At 41.8% G+C, this 13,621-nt stretch overlaps 6 protein-coding genes across 7 annotated transcripts; 2 read left to right on the top strand and 4 right to left on the bottom strand.

Annotated features, from left to right (window-relative positions):
* The first annotated feature begins 59 nt into the window (after nt 1-59).
* bam (bag of marbles) lies at nt 60-2,292 on the top strand. Its single transcript, XM_017165284.2, has 3 exons — nt 60-691; nt 1,079-1,449; nt 1,512-2,292. Exons 1-3 carry the CDS (start codon nt 186-188, stop codon nt 2,012-2,014), a joined length of 1,380 nt encoding a protein of 459 aa, XP_017020773.1. The 5' UTR covers nt 60-185; the 3' UTR covers nt 2,015-2,292.
* LOC108073369 (protein takeout) lies at nt 2,281-3,345 on the bottom strand. The gene is made up of 4 exons (XM_017164933.2): nt 3,227-3,345; nt 2,927-3,164; nt 2,688-2,827; nt 2,281-2,623 (listed from the first exon to the last, which is right to left on the bottom strand). Exons 1-4 carry the CDS (start codon nt 3,300-3,302, stop codon nt 2,319-2,321), a joined length of 759 nt encoding a protein of 252 aa, XP_017020422.1. The 5' UTR covers nt 3,303-3,345; the 3' UTR covers nt 2,281-2,318.
* A 763-nt stretch (nt 3,346-4,108) lies between these two features.
* On the bottom strand, nt 4,109-5,356 carry LOC108073273 (Juvenile hormone binding protein 7). Its single transcript, XM_041774548.2, has 4 exons — nt 5,280-5,356; nt 4,923-5,160; nt 4,709-4,848; nt 4,109-4,641 (listed from the first exon to the last, which is right to left on the bottom strand). The coding sequence occupies exons 1-4, from the start codon at nt 5,338-5,340 to the stop codon at nt 4,331-4,333; spliced, it is 750 nt and encodes a 249-aa protein (XP_041630482.2). The 5' UTR covers nt 5,341-5,356; the 3' UTR covers nt 4,109-4,330.
* Nucleotides 5,357-5,758: 402 nt separating this feature from the next.
* On the bottom strand, nt 5,759-6,871 carry LOC138928830 (protein takeout-like). Its single transcript, XM_070286936.1, has 4 exons — nt 6,793-6,871; nt 6,496-6,733; nt 6,303-6,442; nt 5,759-6,246 (listed from the first exon to the last, which is right to left on the bottom strand). The coding sequence occupies exons 1-4, from the start codon at nt 6,854-6,856 to the stop codon at nt 5,942-5,944; spliced, it is 747 nt and encodes a 248-aa protein (XP_070143037.1). The 5' UTR covers nt 6,857-6,871; the 3' UTR covers nt 5,759-5,941.
* Nucleotides 6,872-8,100: 1,229 nt separating this feature from the next.
* Nucleotides 8,101-9,470, bottom strand: Jhbp7 (Juvenile hormone binding protein 7). Its single transcript, XM_070286935.1, has 4 exons — nt 9,285-9,470; nt 8,988-9,225; nt 8,482-8,727; nt 8,101-8,415 (listed from the first exon to the last, which is right to left on the bottom strand). Exons 1-4 carry the CDS (start codon nt 9,349-9,351, stop codon nt 8,214-8,216), a joined length of 753 nt encoding a protein of 250 aa, XP_070143036.1. The 5' UTR covers nt 9,352-9,470; the 3' UTR covers nt 8,101-8,213.
* Nucleotides 9,471-11,724: 2,254 nt separating this feature from the next.
* Sil1 (Sil1 nucleotide exchange factor) lies at nt 11,725-13,412 on the top strand. Of its 2 annotated transcripts, XM_041774429.2 has the most exons (3): nt 11,725-11,981; nt 12,046-13,183; nt 13,251-13,412. In XM_041774429.2, the coding sequence occupies exons 1-3, from the start codon at nt 11,849-11,851 to the stop codon at nt 13,279-13,281; spliced, it is 1,302 nt and encodes a 433-aa protein (XP_041630363.1). In that variant the 5' UTR covers nt 11,725-11,848; the 3' UTR covers nt 13,282-13,412. The 2 variants fall into 2 exon arrangements, with proteins under 2 accessions (XP_041630363.1, XP_017020775.2); XM_017165286.3 differs by having other exon boundaries at nt 12,046-13,412.
* The last annotated feature ends 209 nt before the right edge of the window (nt 13,413-13,621 follow it).

Raw genomic sequence — 13,621 nt, 5'->3', positions numbered from 1 at the left:
TTGTCTTTTAAAGCCTACAAAAAAAATGCGCATGGATCACGCCTTTACGGTCATACTGTTTCCCCCTTCCCCTCTGACTCGCCAGACAGCGTGGCACCGCGCTTTTTTTCGAACCGTAAAAAAAGCACTTGCAGACAGACGCGGCGGCGCCAATTGTAATTTCGAGTGCAAAAATATAATAAGAAATGTTTAATCCACGTTCTTCGGGTGACAACGGGTCCACGGATGATCATCAGTTGGACAACAATTTGGTGGACCTGCAGGAGCAGCTCTGCTGCATGATGGAATCCCACGAGATCGATCCGCAGACACCGCCAGAAGAGCCCCCGCGCTGCTCGGCCCACAATGTTCTCTCTGAGCTACAGCGTTCGTTCGGGGTGCTCCAGTTGGATAACAACGCGCCGACCTTGGAATTCCACGGCTTGGGTTGCCCGTTGCAGGAGAACATGCAGCACAAGCCGAAGAGATCGCGCAGACATCGCGTCGGCCAGCGATCGGCGGTGGGTGCTCCGGAGAAGAAGCAGAAGACAACGGGCAACGGGCAAAACAACCCGCTGGTCTCCGAGCAGAAGCAGGTGCAGTTGCAAAAGGAAAATATATGGAATCTGTGCATGATCGATCCTGCTCAAATTCAAATGGCGCCTTTTATCAGTGTGGAAAAGCTGCGATCGATTGGTTTGCATGGAGATTGGTGAGTTGTTAAAACAAATACATACTTACATACATACAGATGTATGATTAATGAACAAAAAATGTTGCTAAACAACATGTTGCGCAACACCCAATTAGAGTCAATGTTGTTTGGGACATGTTGAGCAACATGGTGTTGCTAACAAAAATGTGGATTTTGTGGAAGTTATTACACAGAAACATCATTGTTGAATAATTCCTATGTTTAAAAAACAATATAAGCATCGGCGTAGTTATTTTTTCTAATAATATGGACTTTTAACAAAAATTCACTATTAAGTTACTTGTGCATACATAGGTTATGGGCTACAAAAAACTTATCCCAAGAAGATGTGTAAAATATTTATTTTATTAATATCGTGTTTCGTTTATTTTTAATAATTTGCAGCCTGGAGCACAATGCCGTGCTGCGGTTAATGGACCTGTTTAGGTCCGTGCATGATCATATATCGGCCGATCTGAGCTGCTCGCGCCAAAATTCGATGCCATCGGACTACTTGTTCGACATGCCAGCGAGAGCGACAATGCCCCGCAGTCTGAACGTGCGCTATCAGCTGCAGGTGCTGTGCACCAAAGTGGAGCGTTTCCTCACTGTCCAGCGACGCATATTGGAATCAAATCGCCACTTTGACTACGAGAAGTACACCGAGTGCGACAAGCTGCTCAACGGATCGAATGCCTGCCTAAAGTCCTTCAAGCAGTACATGGCCGCCGAAATGCGCCATAATCGTGGAAACTTTGTCAATCCTTTGGCCAAATGTAAGTTTCCCTTAGCGATTGCCCTCTCTTGATTTTCAATTTGATAATTTTTGCTTTTCCAGACAATGCCCATCGCTTAGAGAACTTGCTGGGGAGTCTGCGCGAATGGCTAAAGGCGTCGCATTTGACAATTCACGTCTTTAACTGGGAAATGGATCTGGAGCATCGTTATTCGTCGGCCATGATTCAAAGCCATCATGCCCTAAATGCACGCGCCATTCAACTAGCTGCCGCCGAGCATCAGGTGGCTCAGCCAGTATTCCTCAGCCCAGAGGAGCAACTTATTAGCAAGCGCTATCAGTTGGAAAATGTCGTGCAGTGTGCCGTCGAGCATGAGGCTTACCTGTCTGCTCTGCTCGCTCATCCGGAGGCGTACTTCCCGCCGAATATTGTGGCCATGTGTGAGCCACCGTCGGTGGGAACTGAAGCAGCTGGCGCTCTTGAGGCAGGCATGAAGGAGGAACCATTTAACTGGATGGTGTATGGCGATGTTCTTGAGGTGCCGCCATCTTCGCCGCCAAAACAAACCGAACGCAAGTGTCGTCCCATACGCTTCAGATGCTGAAATGGATCAGAATGGAGCTCCAAGTGGCCATTAACAATGAAGTATTACTTATTCTGGCTAAATTACAAGACTTACTAAACTCTACAAATAAGAAATCCTATGTTGGCGACGAATAACCATTATGTAACAAACATTTATTCCTCCAAGTCATAACAGAAGTTTATTATCATTTTAATTTGTTAAACTATTGATGAATGCCTACAGTGCCTGCTTTTATTTTGTTATTAATATATAATTTGTATAAGAGGAACATTTAAATAAATATCCACAAGGTTCAATGTTTTTTGTACTGTATTTTCAAGGTTTATAGCACGAACAGCTGCTCCAGCGGCACCTTGCCAAAGATCCTGCCCAGCACTGTTTTGGTGATCAGCCCGAAGGCCTCTCCAATGCTCGGCCTCAGTTCGCTGAATATCTCTTTCCAGTTCTCGTTGATGAGGACATGCATGTTGTCGCTCAGCTCCTTTTGGCCGTTGAAAAGTCCTTCCAGATGGTAGGTCACATGAGAGGGATCGATATCCACAATGGCGCTTACGACCTCGCCAAAGGTCTGGTGCTCGCCCTTGGAAACGGTCTTGAACTTGATCTGGGCCCGAATCTTGCAGTGCTCTGGGATTTGAATGGTCACAGATAAGATCGGTAAAGTGGTTAAGTAGCAGCTTGAATAACTTACTCAGTCGGATCTCGGCCCTGCCCTTGCCCACAATGGGCAGGATTAGTACTCGGCCGTCAACGGCGTAGGGTCCTTTGACGATAATTTCGGGCACATCCATGATCAGCTCAATGTTACGGCTGAGGTCGGGCGTGAAGCCACTGATTAAAAAGGAAATTTACATATTTTAACAAAGAAAAAAATATAACTAAATAAATAAATCTGAGTGGATATAAAGCGGTTTTATTTCGATTTCTTACCTTACTTGCTTGGCATTTCCCAGATGGAGACCCAGAATATCCACATCGTGGAAGCTCAGATCAATATTAACCGGGCTGTTGGGATTACGTCCGATTTTAAACTTGGTTACACGCAGTGGATCCAGTGGGCCCAGGCCCAGATCCTTAATGCCGGTCTCAGCAAAGTTCTTTAGCACATAGTTGACACCGTCCTTCACGCAATTCTGGTCCTTGATCTCGCATCTTTGGATACCCGACGCTGCCGTTGAGCCAATTGAAATTTTGAAAAAGTTATTGAGCCTAAAAAGGGTTGAGACTCACGTAAATCGGAGGCGTGTCCCTTGACAGACACCGAAGCACAGCCGAGCAGAAGCAGCAGGACAAGGGGCAGCTCCATAATTGATGCGGACGAAACACAATTGAATACTGATACACTTAGTCGCGGTTGATACCACTTATATAGTCATTTAAGTCAATTGAAAAATTCGGGTGTGAACTCAAATTGTAACATGTTTTTGCTGTTATTGCTTTTGCTGCTGCTGTAAACCGCTTTTTTGCCTTTTTGCGTCTCAGGTTGACAGGGAATGTGACTTTAGACCGTCACCAGCTACCACAAGTGCCCGGCTGAGTCAGTTAAATGGATTATAATAAACCAAACCGGCAGGCAGGCGAAGTGTGCTGTTATTGCCGGCAAAATTTATTTTATGACTCCCTTTAATGAACCTCCGATTTGAACTTGAACCCGTTGGGTTGCCGGTCGCACTTGCAAGCCATTGACACCGGCCATCCAATCGCATCCATTTCATTTCAATTTGATTCAGTCCCATCTCTCCTAATCACGTTTTGCATGTAATTCGTTCAATATATGCAAATTGGCCTGGCCTTCCAAAAATCGGTCATTAATCGGATGCCTTTGACATATTTAAATGGCGCCTAATTAATGGCTGAGTAACAGCTTGTTTACCCCAAGGGGTTAGGCTAGAGGGAGGGTTAATATGTATCAATATTTCCTTGTGAGTTTTGAGCTTGTGATGTAATAGATCTTTTATAGAGATCGACCATCCGTCTAGGGGTTTATTTTGTAAACTCTCATGACACATACTTTCAGGCGGAGTTGGAGTTAGCCTATCTCTCCCTTAAATACTTTAATTCAGGAAACCCACTTTTTATAGATCTAATTACATTTTAAATTCTAGAAGTTCAACTTTGTTCTATGCAATTTTTTGTTTCTTTGCGTTAAAGTTCGTTAAGTTTATTGTCACTTCAATTAAGTTAATGATCTAGATAATGGATTATATGGTTGGGTTATGATTTTTCGTGTAGTTTGTTATGGCTACGATAATTCCACAAATTTAATGGATTGTGTTAATGGATCTCATTAAACCTAATGATAATTGTCGGCTACTACTAACTATATATAGATATCTATAACTTTTCCTCCATAAATAATTTGGCATACGGCCGATGAGCAAAGACGCCTTTGACCAGGCCAAGGAACAAATCGCTGAAGGCCCGATCTGTGGACTGGCTTGTTTCCTGATAAATTGCATCCGAGTTCTCGTTCAGAAAGGCGTTCATGTTGTCGCCCAAAGCTTTGTCTCCGTTAAAAAGGTTAGTAAATAGGTAGGAATTGGATGCCGGCTTCAAAGTCAACTTGAAATTGGTGACGTCCAAGTACGTCTCCCCATCCTTTTCGAGTGGCTGACCCGAAAATCGAATGATCATCTTAATATTACCTTAAAATATTTTAAGGAAATATAGTATAGTCAATCTATTTGGCAGATATCAGTTTGGGTCACTTACTCATTGACATGTTACTGACGCCGGTTCCACTAATAGGCAGTATAAGCACCTTGCCCTGGATGTTGTAGGGACCCACGAGGGAGTATGACTTTGCGAGGACCCTTAGTTCATGTTGCTCTGTGAGATTTTTGCCAAATCCTCTAAAAATAATAAATAATAATGTGAAATAATAATAAAGGTTATATTATTGAAACAAATGCGTTTAACAACTCACTTCACGCCTACGACTCTTTGGTCCTTGATTCCATACAACATATTGTCCGTGAAAGTTAACTTTATCCCGACAGCACTATTGCCCGCTTGGTTAATGACCATCTTGTCCACCTTCAAAGGATCCAACTGCCACAAATTCAAGCTGGGATCCTCCTTCCCCGACCTCTTGCTGAACAAGGTATTGGCGAAGTTAGCTATGCACTTGCCATCGCCATACTTGCAGGGCACAGGATCATCAGCTGCGGGGAATAAAGTTGGAATTATTTGTAGTCCAAAGATATTAGGCGAGAAGGAGGTAATTATGTCGTTTTTCACCAATAGTATTATTTTTTTCACTAAATATCCTATTAGATCTTACGAAAGAGAGCCTGCGTAGAAACGATAAGGCAGAAAAGGATTGAAACTGCAATTCCGGGCATGTTAACACGGCTTAAAACTTTGCGAAACTAACTTGCGGCCCAGAGTTTCGCCTTTTATTTATAGTAGCACTTTAATGGCCCGACTTATTTGTTCTCGATACTTTTCATTTTCAAAGAGAGAAACTAGTTGGTGTTGGATCTCATCTATATTCAATTTTTGTTCAAAAGTCTAACTTACTTTGTATATACATATATGTTTATACATGTAAAGTTTAAAGGTTGTAATTAGTTTACTTTACAAGTACAAACCTTTAGTATTGCTGACTCATGTAAATGAAAATTACACAACACCATTTAGGTCACAATTATTTAGACATTCCGGTCACGCGTACTAATACATACAGCCCTTGTTATAATCTTGTATTTGTTTATTTTATTAAGTAATACCGAGGTTCAATTAATTGAATAAATGCTGAGATTAAAGTATATTAGGTTGAGATACATTTGTAGATGCTAGTATAGACTGTCAAGACCACAATAATTATAATTATAAAACTTGTATGGTTTGAACTCATCTCATTTAAAGGCCTTATTAATAAGCGTTGACTGGGTTAAGCGGGTTAAAATTATCTAGTTTGTATTTATATATGTATGACTATAACTATTCCTCCTGAAACAACTTGGCATATGGCCGATGGGCGAAGACACCTTTTATTAGGCCAAAAAACAATCCGCGAAAAGCCCGTTCCAAGGCCGCTCGCGTCTCCTGGTAAATGGCCTGCGAGTTCTCGTTCAGGAAGGCGTTCATGTTGTCACCCAAGGCCTTGTCCCCGTTAAAGAGATTTGCGAATTGGAAGGAAATGGATTCCGCCTTCATATTCAACTTCAAATCGGTGACGTCCAAATACGTCTCCCCATCCTTTTCGAGTGGCTGGCCAGACAACCTGACGACCGACTTGGTGTTACCTTAAAAATAAGTGTTTAATCAGTTTAACTGTTATTAATCATTTGTGGGTACGTACTCATCGTAATGTTACTGTTGCCAGATCCACTAATGGGAAGTATAAGCACTTTGCCATTGATCTTGTAGGGACCCACGAGGGAAAGGGTCTTCCCGACCATCTTTAGTGAATGTGGCTCACTGAGATTTTTACCAAATCCTCTGAAAATTGAATCCTTATTAGCCGGAATTTGATAAATAAATATCCTACTTACTTAACACCTACGACTCGTAGGTCCTTGATTCCGTACATCAAATTATCAGTGAAATTTAGTGTTAGGCCAACACCACTGTCGCTTGGCTGCTCAATAACTATCCTGTGCACTTTCAAAGGATCCAACCGTCTCAAATTCAAGCTCGGATCCGCCTCCCCCGACCTTCTGCTGAACAGGGAATTGACGAATTTTGCTATGCATTTGCCATCGCCAAACTTGCAGGGCACAGGATCTTCAGCTGAGGGGGATTGAATGAAAAGTTACATTTTGTTTGTATCCTTTTTGGCAGAATCTTACGAAAAAGGGCCTGCGCTGAGACAATGAGTCCGATAATTATTACTGTAAAGGCGATTCCGAACATGATAAGGCGGCTATAACTTGGAGACACTAACTTCCGATACAGCGTTTCATCGATTATTTATAGTCGCCTTTATTCTTATTTGCATAATTTGTTCTCGTAACAGAATTACAACATTTATCCGACAAATTGAATTATTAGGATTATACATATATTATTATATATATTATTAAAATCAACTGATTAATTAACCTTATTAACCTATTATTAAATAATATATCGTTTATTTATTTTGTCTGGTGTCGTATTAATATTGTTACGCGAACTAATTATCTAACTGAAAGGGGAAAATAATATTTGAAATGCTGTCCCTCAATTTATAATTCATAATTCCTAATCTCAAATCAAAAATAATAGAAATTTTGGTAATTCTTTGTAATTCTGAAATAAAATTAATTGTTAACTAACTCGAACAACATACATAATTTACACCGCAAGGGCTAGCCAAATAGTAAAGCTGCCGTTTTAAAAACAACAAAGTCATCGTGAAATGTCAAATTAAAGAGACGAAATAAAGAGGTTGGAAGCAGAACAGAACAGGTCCCTCGACTTCATTTACCTTTAATGGCCAAAAACAACGCCCCGTTTTACAGCCCAGCCTCCGTGGAGAACAAAAGCAACTAGTTTTTGTTGGCCCCTCGCTGCAGTTGATTGACTCGTGGAAGATTTTAATGCAATTTCCAAGGTCAACCAGGTTTACCGTTTGGTACTCTTGAACTTTTCAGGTGAGGGATTCAAGATAAGGTATACAGCCATGGTCACAGTAATAGCTTCTAAACTTAATTCTCTTATTTGTAGGTTTTTGTTGTTTATTCAAGCAGTTCTAAATAATTTATTATTATTTTAATATAACAAATAATCCTGAAAAATTCAATTATGACAAATGTAAAGATTTTCTCCCTAACTTTTAGAGAGAGATGTCTTTAAATACAGTTGCACGAATATTCAAATTATTTTTCATGAATACAAAAGGCATTTAATTTCCACTTATATCAATCAAACTAAAAATGTGATATATAGTTAATACTATTCAATAGTTATTGCCCATTTTGCCTGTGTCATGCAAATGGCCAACAAAAACGGCCCCATCACGTGAGCTGCTTGCCAATCGATTGTTTGCCAAAAGTCGTATGCGACAGTTGTGCGGAAATGGTGACAAGATCTACGCTTGATTAAACAATGGACGCACACAACCAGTTATCGTATCATGTTTGTTTATTCTACAGTTTTAAAGCTTAGCTTAGCAAATATATGTATGATGATATGGTATGTCAATGGCCGGAATGCAACGCCCCGTGTGGTTATGAAATGCCGATGAGGAAATACTCGTACACTTAGCCTAAAGCCAAACGAGTGGCGTTCAGTTCTCCAGGAAGAGGTCCTCGTAGGCGAACCGCTTGAACAGCTGCGACAGGATGGTCTTCATGATCTCCGCGATGGCCACATGGATCGAGGGATGCAGCTCGCTCCAAACCTCCACCCAGTTGTCGTTGAGGAACTGGTTAAGATTGGCACCCAGAGCCTGATCTCCATTGAAAAGATTCGCCAGGCGAATGTTCATCCTGGAAGATCAGATATAAAATAAATATACATATAACCGAACTCTAAAGTTGAGAATAGGGACTCACTTTTGTGGCTCCACCAGCACCTTAAGCTTGTCCACACTCAGGAAAGTGCGTCCATTGCGCTGCTGGGTTCCGGGCTTGAACTTCACCGAGAACTTGGGGTTGTGCAGGATAATCTCAGCATCGCCATCGCCGCGAATGGGCAGGATCAGGATGCGACCGTCAGCCACGTATTTGCCGCGCAGAACGATCTTGGGAAAGGAGCCGTACATCTCAAACTTGCTGGTGGCAGGATCGGGGCCAAAGCCACTAAGAGAAAAGTAAAAATTAAGGGATTATTCAATTAGAAGTCTGGGAATATTAAGGCAAGGATTAGAAAAATTTAATTATCACCCATATTTTTAAGCATTGAAAGGTGTGACTTTTACTTTCTAAATTTGCGAATTGATTATAATCATTTTTCTTCGTTTTAAAATAAATAAAAGAGACTTTTTACTCTTCAAATCCGTTTCTTTTGTTTCCACAAATCCTTAAATATATGAATAATCCTTTACTGATTTTATACTCACACTGCTCTATCGAACTTTACACCCGACAGACCCTCCACATTCACATCCTTGAAGTTCAACTTGAGATTCAGCGATCCAGAGCGTCCATCGGAGATGTCGAAGCGCTTGACCAGGAAAGGCTCTACCTGGGGGAAACCTGCAGCCGGATAGCCGGTCCTGGCATACTGACGCACCAGCGTGTGGGACACATTGATGATGCAGGCGGTGTCACCAATCTTGCAGCGAGGCAACTCGGGAGCTGCAAGGATAAATCCAGAGGATAAGCAACGCTCCTGCCCGAGACAGAGGCACACTCACGGAAGTTGGAGGCACCGCAGGCCAGGCAGACGAGCAAAGCCACGCAGCTCAACTGGAGCAGCAACATTATGGATCAAATATAACACCGGGAGCAGGAAACACCGGACTCACAGGTACGAATTCACGGCAACGGCAACTGATTTGGCAAGCGCCCCGACCAAGTTCAATGGCAAACTGTAAATTGGCTCTGGACAGACGGCGGCATTTATAAAATTTCTGACCGCCAGAGATTGGACGGATCGGTTGGATTGGAGTCGCCGACAACCAGTACACTTCATAGTTTATTCATTCCTGACTTGTCTCGCCCGCTGCCGCCTGGTGGTCGTTTTTGTTGTTGCTTGTCGCCTGATTGGTGGCTATTTTTATTTATTCGAGTGTCTCTTTCGTTTTGTGTTTTGGCTTCTCATCATCATCATTATCATCATTATCAGCGTCATCATGTTCAGCTTGGTCATGATCAGTATCATAGGCACCCCTAGCCAGAATTGGCAGCAACAATATTATTAATTAATATTATTAGCATGTGCCCGGTTTCGCGAGAATAGCAACAAATAACAATAAACAATAACAAAGGAAAAAGGCTGGTGGCTGGCAAGCAAGCAGGCAAGCAGAAAATCAAAAGTGATTCTTATAAATTTTAATGCTTAAACCCGTCTGTTGCCAAATCGAATCCAACATACAATATTTATATATACAAATATACTTTGTTTTCGCACAATGCATTATTCAGACTATTTTGGCCTTTTTGTACTTTTATTAGATCCCCGAGATCCCCGGCATCTCTGCGCTTTGTTCGCACTTTATAATGAAGTGCAAATAATAATTCGTACTTATCAGTGCCTATATTTGCTTTGAGATCAGCAGCAGCCCAGAGCTTAGAACATTTTGGGGATTTCCAAAGAGTCTTTGAAGTCATGGGTGCTAAGTGGTCACGATGGATTTGGAATGGAATTGGAAGAACCCATAAAGAGCTGTGTCAGAGGTTAATTCGATACGGGGACTCCTTTAAGAACTTTTATTTTATTTTTTAGTTAAACCACCACCTTCTTCCTAATTGCTTACTTAAAACTCTTCAATTTTCTAATATTGTTCTCATTTTTAGGAGATTGTGTGCTTGCCCTCAAGACTTAACTTTAATCTCCGAAAGAATTTCCGTTTTCTATCCCATATCCCCTTCCAAAAAGTAAAAGATCTAATTGATCTTCTGGCCAATAACTCAATTCCAAACTTGAGCCAATTAGACATTATCGCATATGGCGGACGACACATCGTAAACTGGTTCCAACGGCATTCTTAATGGATTCACCACATAAAAGTTGCCCCCTACCTGAAGATGGCTTCACTTTCAAACTATTTTGACAAGCGCCGTTGGGGTTTATTTAATTTTAATTCGACAAAAGCTATAGCTTTAAACTTCTTTCTGGCATTCGTCATCGACAATTAGCATATTCTGGGCTGTTGCTTTATACATATGTGGTATGGCGTATACTATGCGAAACCGGCATTTTGTTTATTATTTGGCCATCCAATTGGCGCCAGATGAGTTCACATATTTCATATCTTTGTTTGCCGAGCCAATTCCTAGACGCTGTCGTAGACACCGATCGGGATTACAGCGGATTCCTTATAGTGGCGATCGAAATATATAGAATACCAGTTAATGGTATGCAAACACGAGTTTACTTTGTGGTGGCCAGCTGCCCTAGGAATTAATTTGCATCTCCCGGCTCTCGGCTCGATCATGCCTTAAATATTTATGTTTATTTGCATTTGGTTCATCTGACGTAAACGTGATTCGGCAAAATTGTTGGTAATACTATCAATAATTTCAGTTTGTGAACTAGTATAACCACTTTGTAACTTGTTGTGGAAAGCTGTAACTTTTTAGTTTTTGATAAATTCATGCTGAGTTTGAACATTTTTGTGGGCCTGGGTCCAGTGGAATTGTTCTATTATTTTAATTTCCTCTTCCCGAAACTTAGTTTCAAAGTTCACCCTTCTGAAACATTTTGAAATTTTGTATAAAAATGGGGTAGCAATAAATAAGTTAACATTTTATTAATATTTTTCTAAAGTTAAGAACTATTTTTTCAAATATTGTTGGGTTTGTGGTAAAATATTTTAGTGTTAAAATATAGAAAACTAATATACATTTTTTAAAATTAATCTTTAAGTCGCAATTATATTTAACAATAATATAATTAATATAAAATAAAAACGTATATTTACCGTTAAAAACGTTATATTTCGTAACTTTCTTTTAGAGAAATTAAAAGCTCTCCAAAAGCTCTCCAAAAGCTCTCTTATCACTAACGAACTTTTTTAAATAAAAAAGGAAGATGGTCCCACTAAGCACAGATGAGCTTTTTAATATGACCTGTGCGCCGGGTAAAGGAAAGCCCGCGCTTTTTCATATCAGCTTTTTCAGCGACAAAATTGTTGGTCACACTGCTGAGCACGACCACATCAGACCTAAGTTTTGATTTAAATTTCTCACGAAACTCTTAAAATAGCAGGCGAAATACAGTTCAGAGTCATTCATAATCCAGAGCAAGAGAAGCGACATGCGTGGCTATAAGTTCTTCACCTTTGTGGCCAGTGTCCTAATCCTGGGAGCCCTGCAAGTGGGAGCAACTGAAACTGAGAACAAAACAGGTGAATTCGTGGCCACCAAGGATTGGCAGGTGATTGCGGAAGGTAATGGTTTGCCAACTAAACTTGCCCCGGTGACGTGTACTAATCTAGGACTCTGGTTTTCCAGGACAAGCTATACCCAAGGGTCTGCATGTGCGGATCAATCTGCAGACGGGACTCAAGGAGGCGAAGCTTCTGGACGAAAGCGAACGTGGCACAGCGCTGCAGAGTCAACAAGAGGGCCAGGCGGCAGATGAGAACGAGCCGCTCTCCTTGGACTACAAGCCGGACATTATCGAGGAGTCGCTGCGTCGGGTCAAGGAGAAGAAGAAGAGCTACGCGGAGCTGAGAAAGGCGTACAAGGAGTTCCAGAAGAACTTTCGCACGGACGGAGAGCTGATTGTGCAGCTAATTGATCAGTACCGGAACTTTAGCAAGACGCCGCTGGAGTCGGAGCTGCGCTCCAAGCTGGACTCCCTTGAGAACCTGGAGTACCTGCTGCATCAGATAGATAATGCCCTGTTGTTCATCGATAATGGCGGGCTGGATGACGTCCTCCTGCCAATTGTGGTCAACGATACCAACACGGCGTTGAGGATATCAGCAATGAGAGTCCTGGGTTCCCTGGCCAGCAATAATCCCAAGGCGCAGATTAAGGTCTTCGAAAAAAACTTTGGCTCTCATCTGGCGCAGATCCTCAGCAGCTCTGGGAATGCCGGGGAGATCTCGGCAGCTCTCCATGCCTTTGGAGCTCTGTTGCGGAAGTTTCCGCTGGCCCAGCAGCGAATACTATCCACCTCTGGCACCCAGGCCTTGATCAAGGTGCTTCAAAGTCCCGACGTGGAGCTACGCAGCAAGTCCAAGGTAGTAACTCTCATCAGTGACCTGGTGCAGGAGAAGCGTTTCGTGCTCGAGACAAGCAAAGATGCGCCAGATGCCGCCTCCACGATGGCGCAGTATGTACTGTTGGAGTTCCAGCCCTGGCTGCAAACGCACGGATACTGCCCAGCGTTGGACAATGTGCTTGCCAAGGACTACTTGCATCTGCTGGAGCAGCCAGAGATTGTGGAACAGTTTGCCACTGCTTTGGAGACTACCGAGGACCTTTGTAGTGCTTCGTGGTCACAAAGCTCGGGACTGAGGCATGCCCTCCTAACGGTCCGCAATCGGTATGCCAACAGCCAGGACGAATACCGACTGGAGGTCTCACAGGTCCTTTCCAAGCTCTGCGAGAGGCTGTTCAACAAGCCCAAGCACACCGAACTGTAAGCCTAGCCAATTATTAGTTAAAGTTCTTATTTATTCTAAGCTAATTTTGAATGTAATTCGTAGCCAAACCATAGACCCAAATTGTTCAGGGTAAGTTAAGTGAACTTAAGCTAAAACAAACTAAGTTGCCAAGTACTTGTGATGCGAAGTAATGCTCCTTCTGCGTAAAATATAAAGACCCTGTCATTAATTTTAATGTTAATAAAGATCAGGTATTATTATTAACTTGAAAGGGTTTAAATGAGGAAAGGCTTTTAGTGGTTTGTACAACATTTTACTGTTGCAATACATCTTACTTTCAACATAGGAACACGTCAGAGATAAATTTTATAATGGGTTATTTAGGAAAACGTCTAAAATGATTTTTAATTAAAACGAGAGCTGAAAAATCTTAAAAAAAAAATAATTTTTAAAAATATTAAGAAATATAGAAG

The sequence above is a fragment of the Drosophila kikkawai genome, chromosome 3R, assembly GCF_030179895.1.
Source record: "Drosophila kikkawai strain 14028-0561.14 chromosome 3R, DkikHiC1v2, whole genome shotgun sequence".
Classification (NCBI taxonomy): Eukaryota; Metazoa; Arthropoda; class Insecta; order Diptera; family Drosophilidae; genus Drosophila; species Drosophila kikkawai.
The sequence above is the reverse complement of the archived record's forward strand: the minus strand, read 5'-3'. Positions and strand labels throughout refer to the sequence as shown.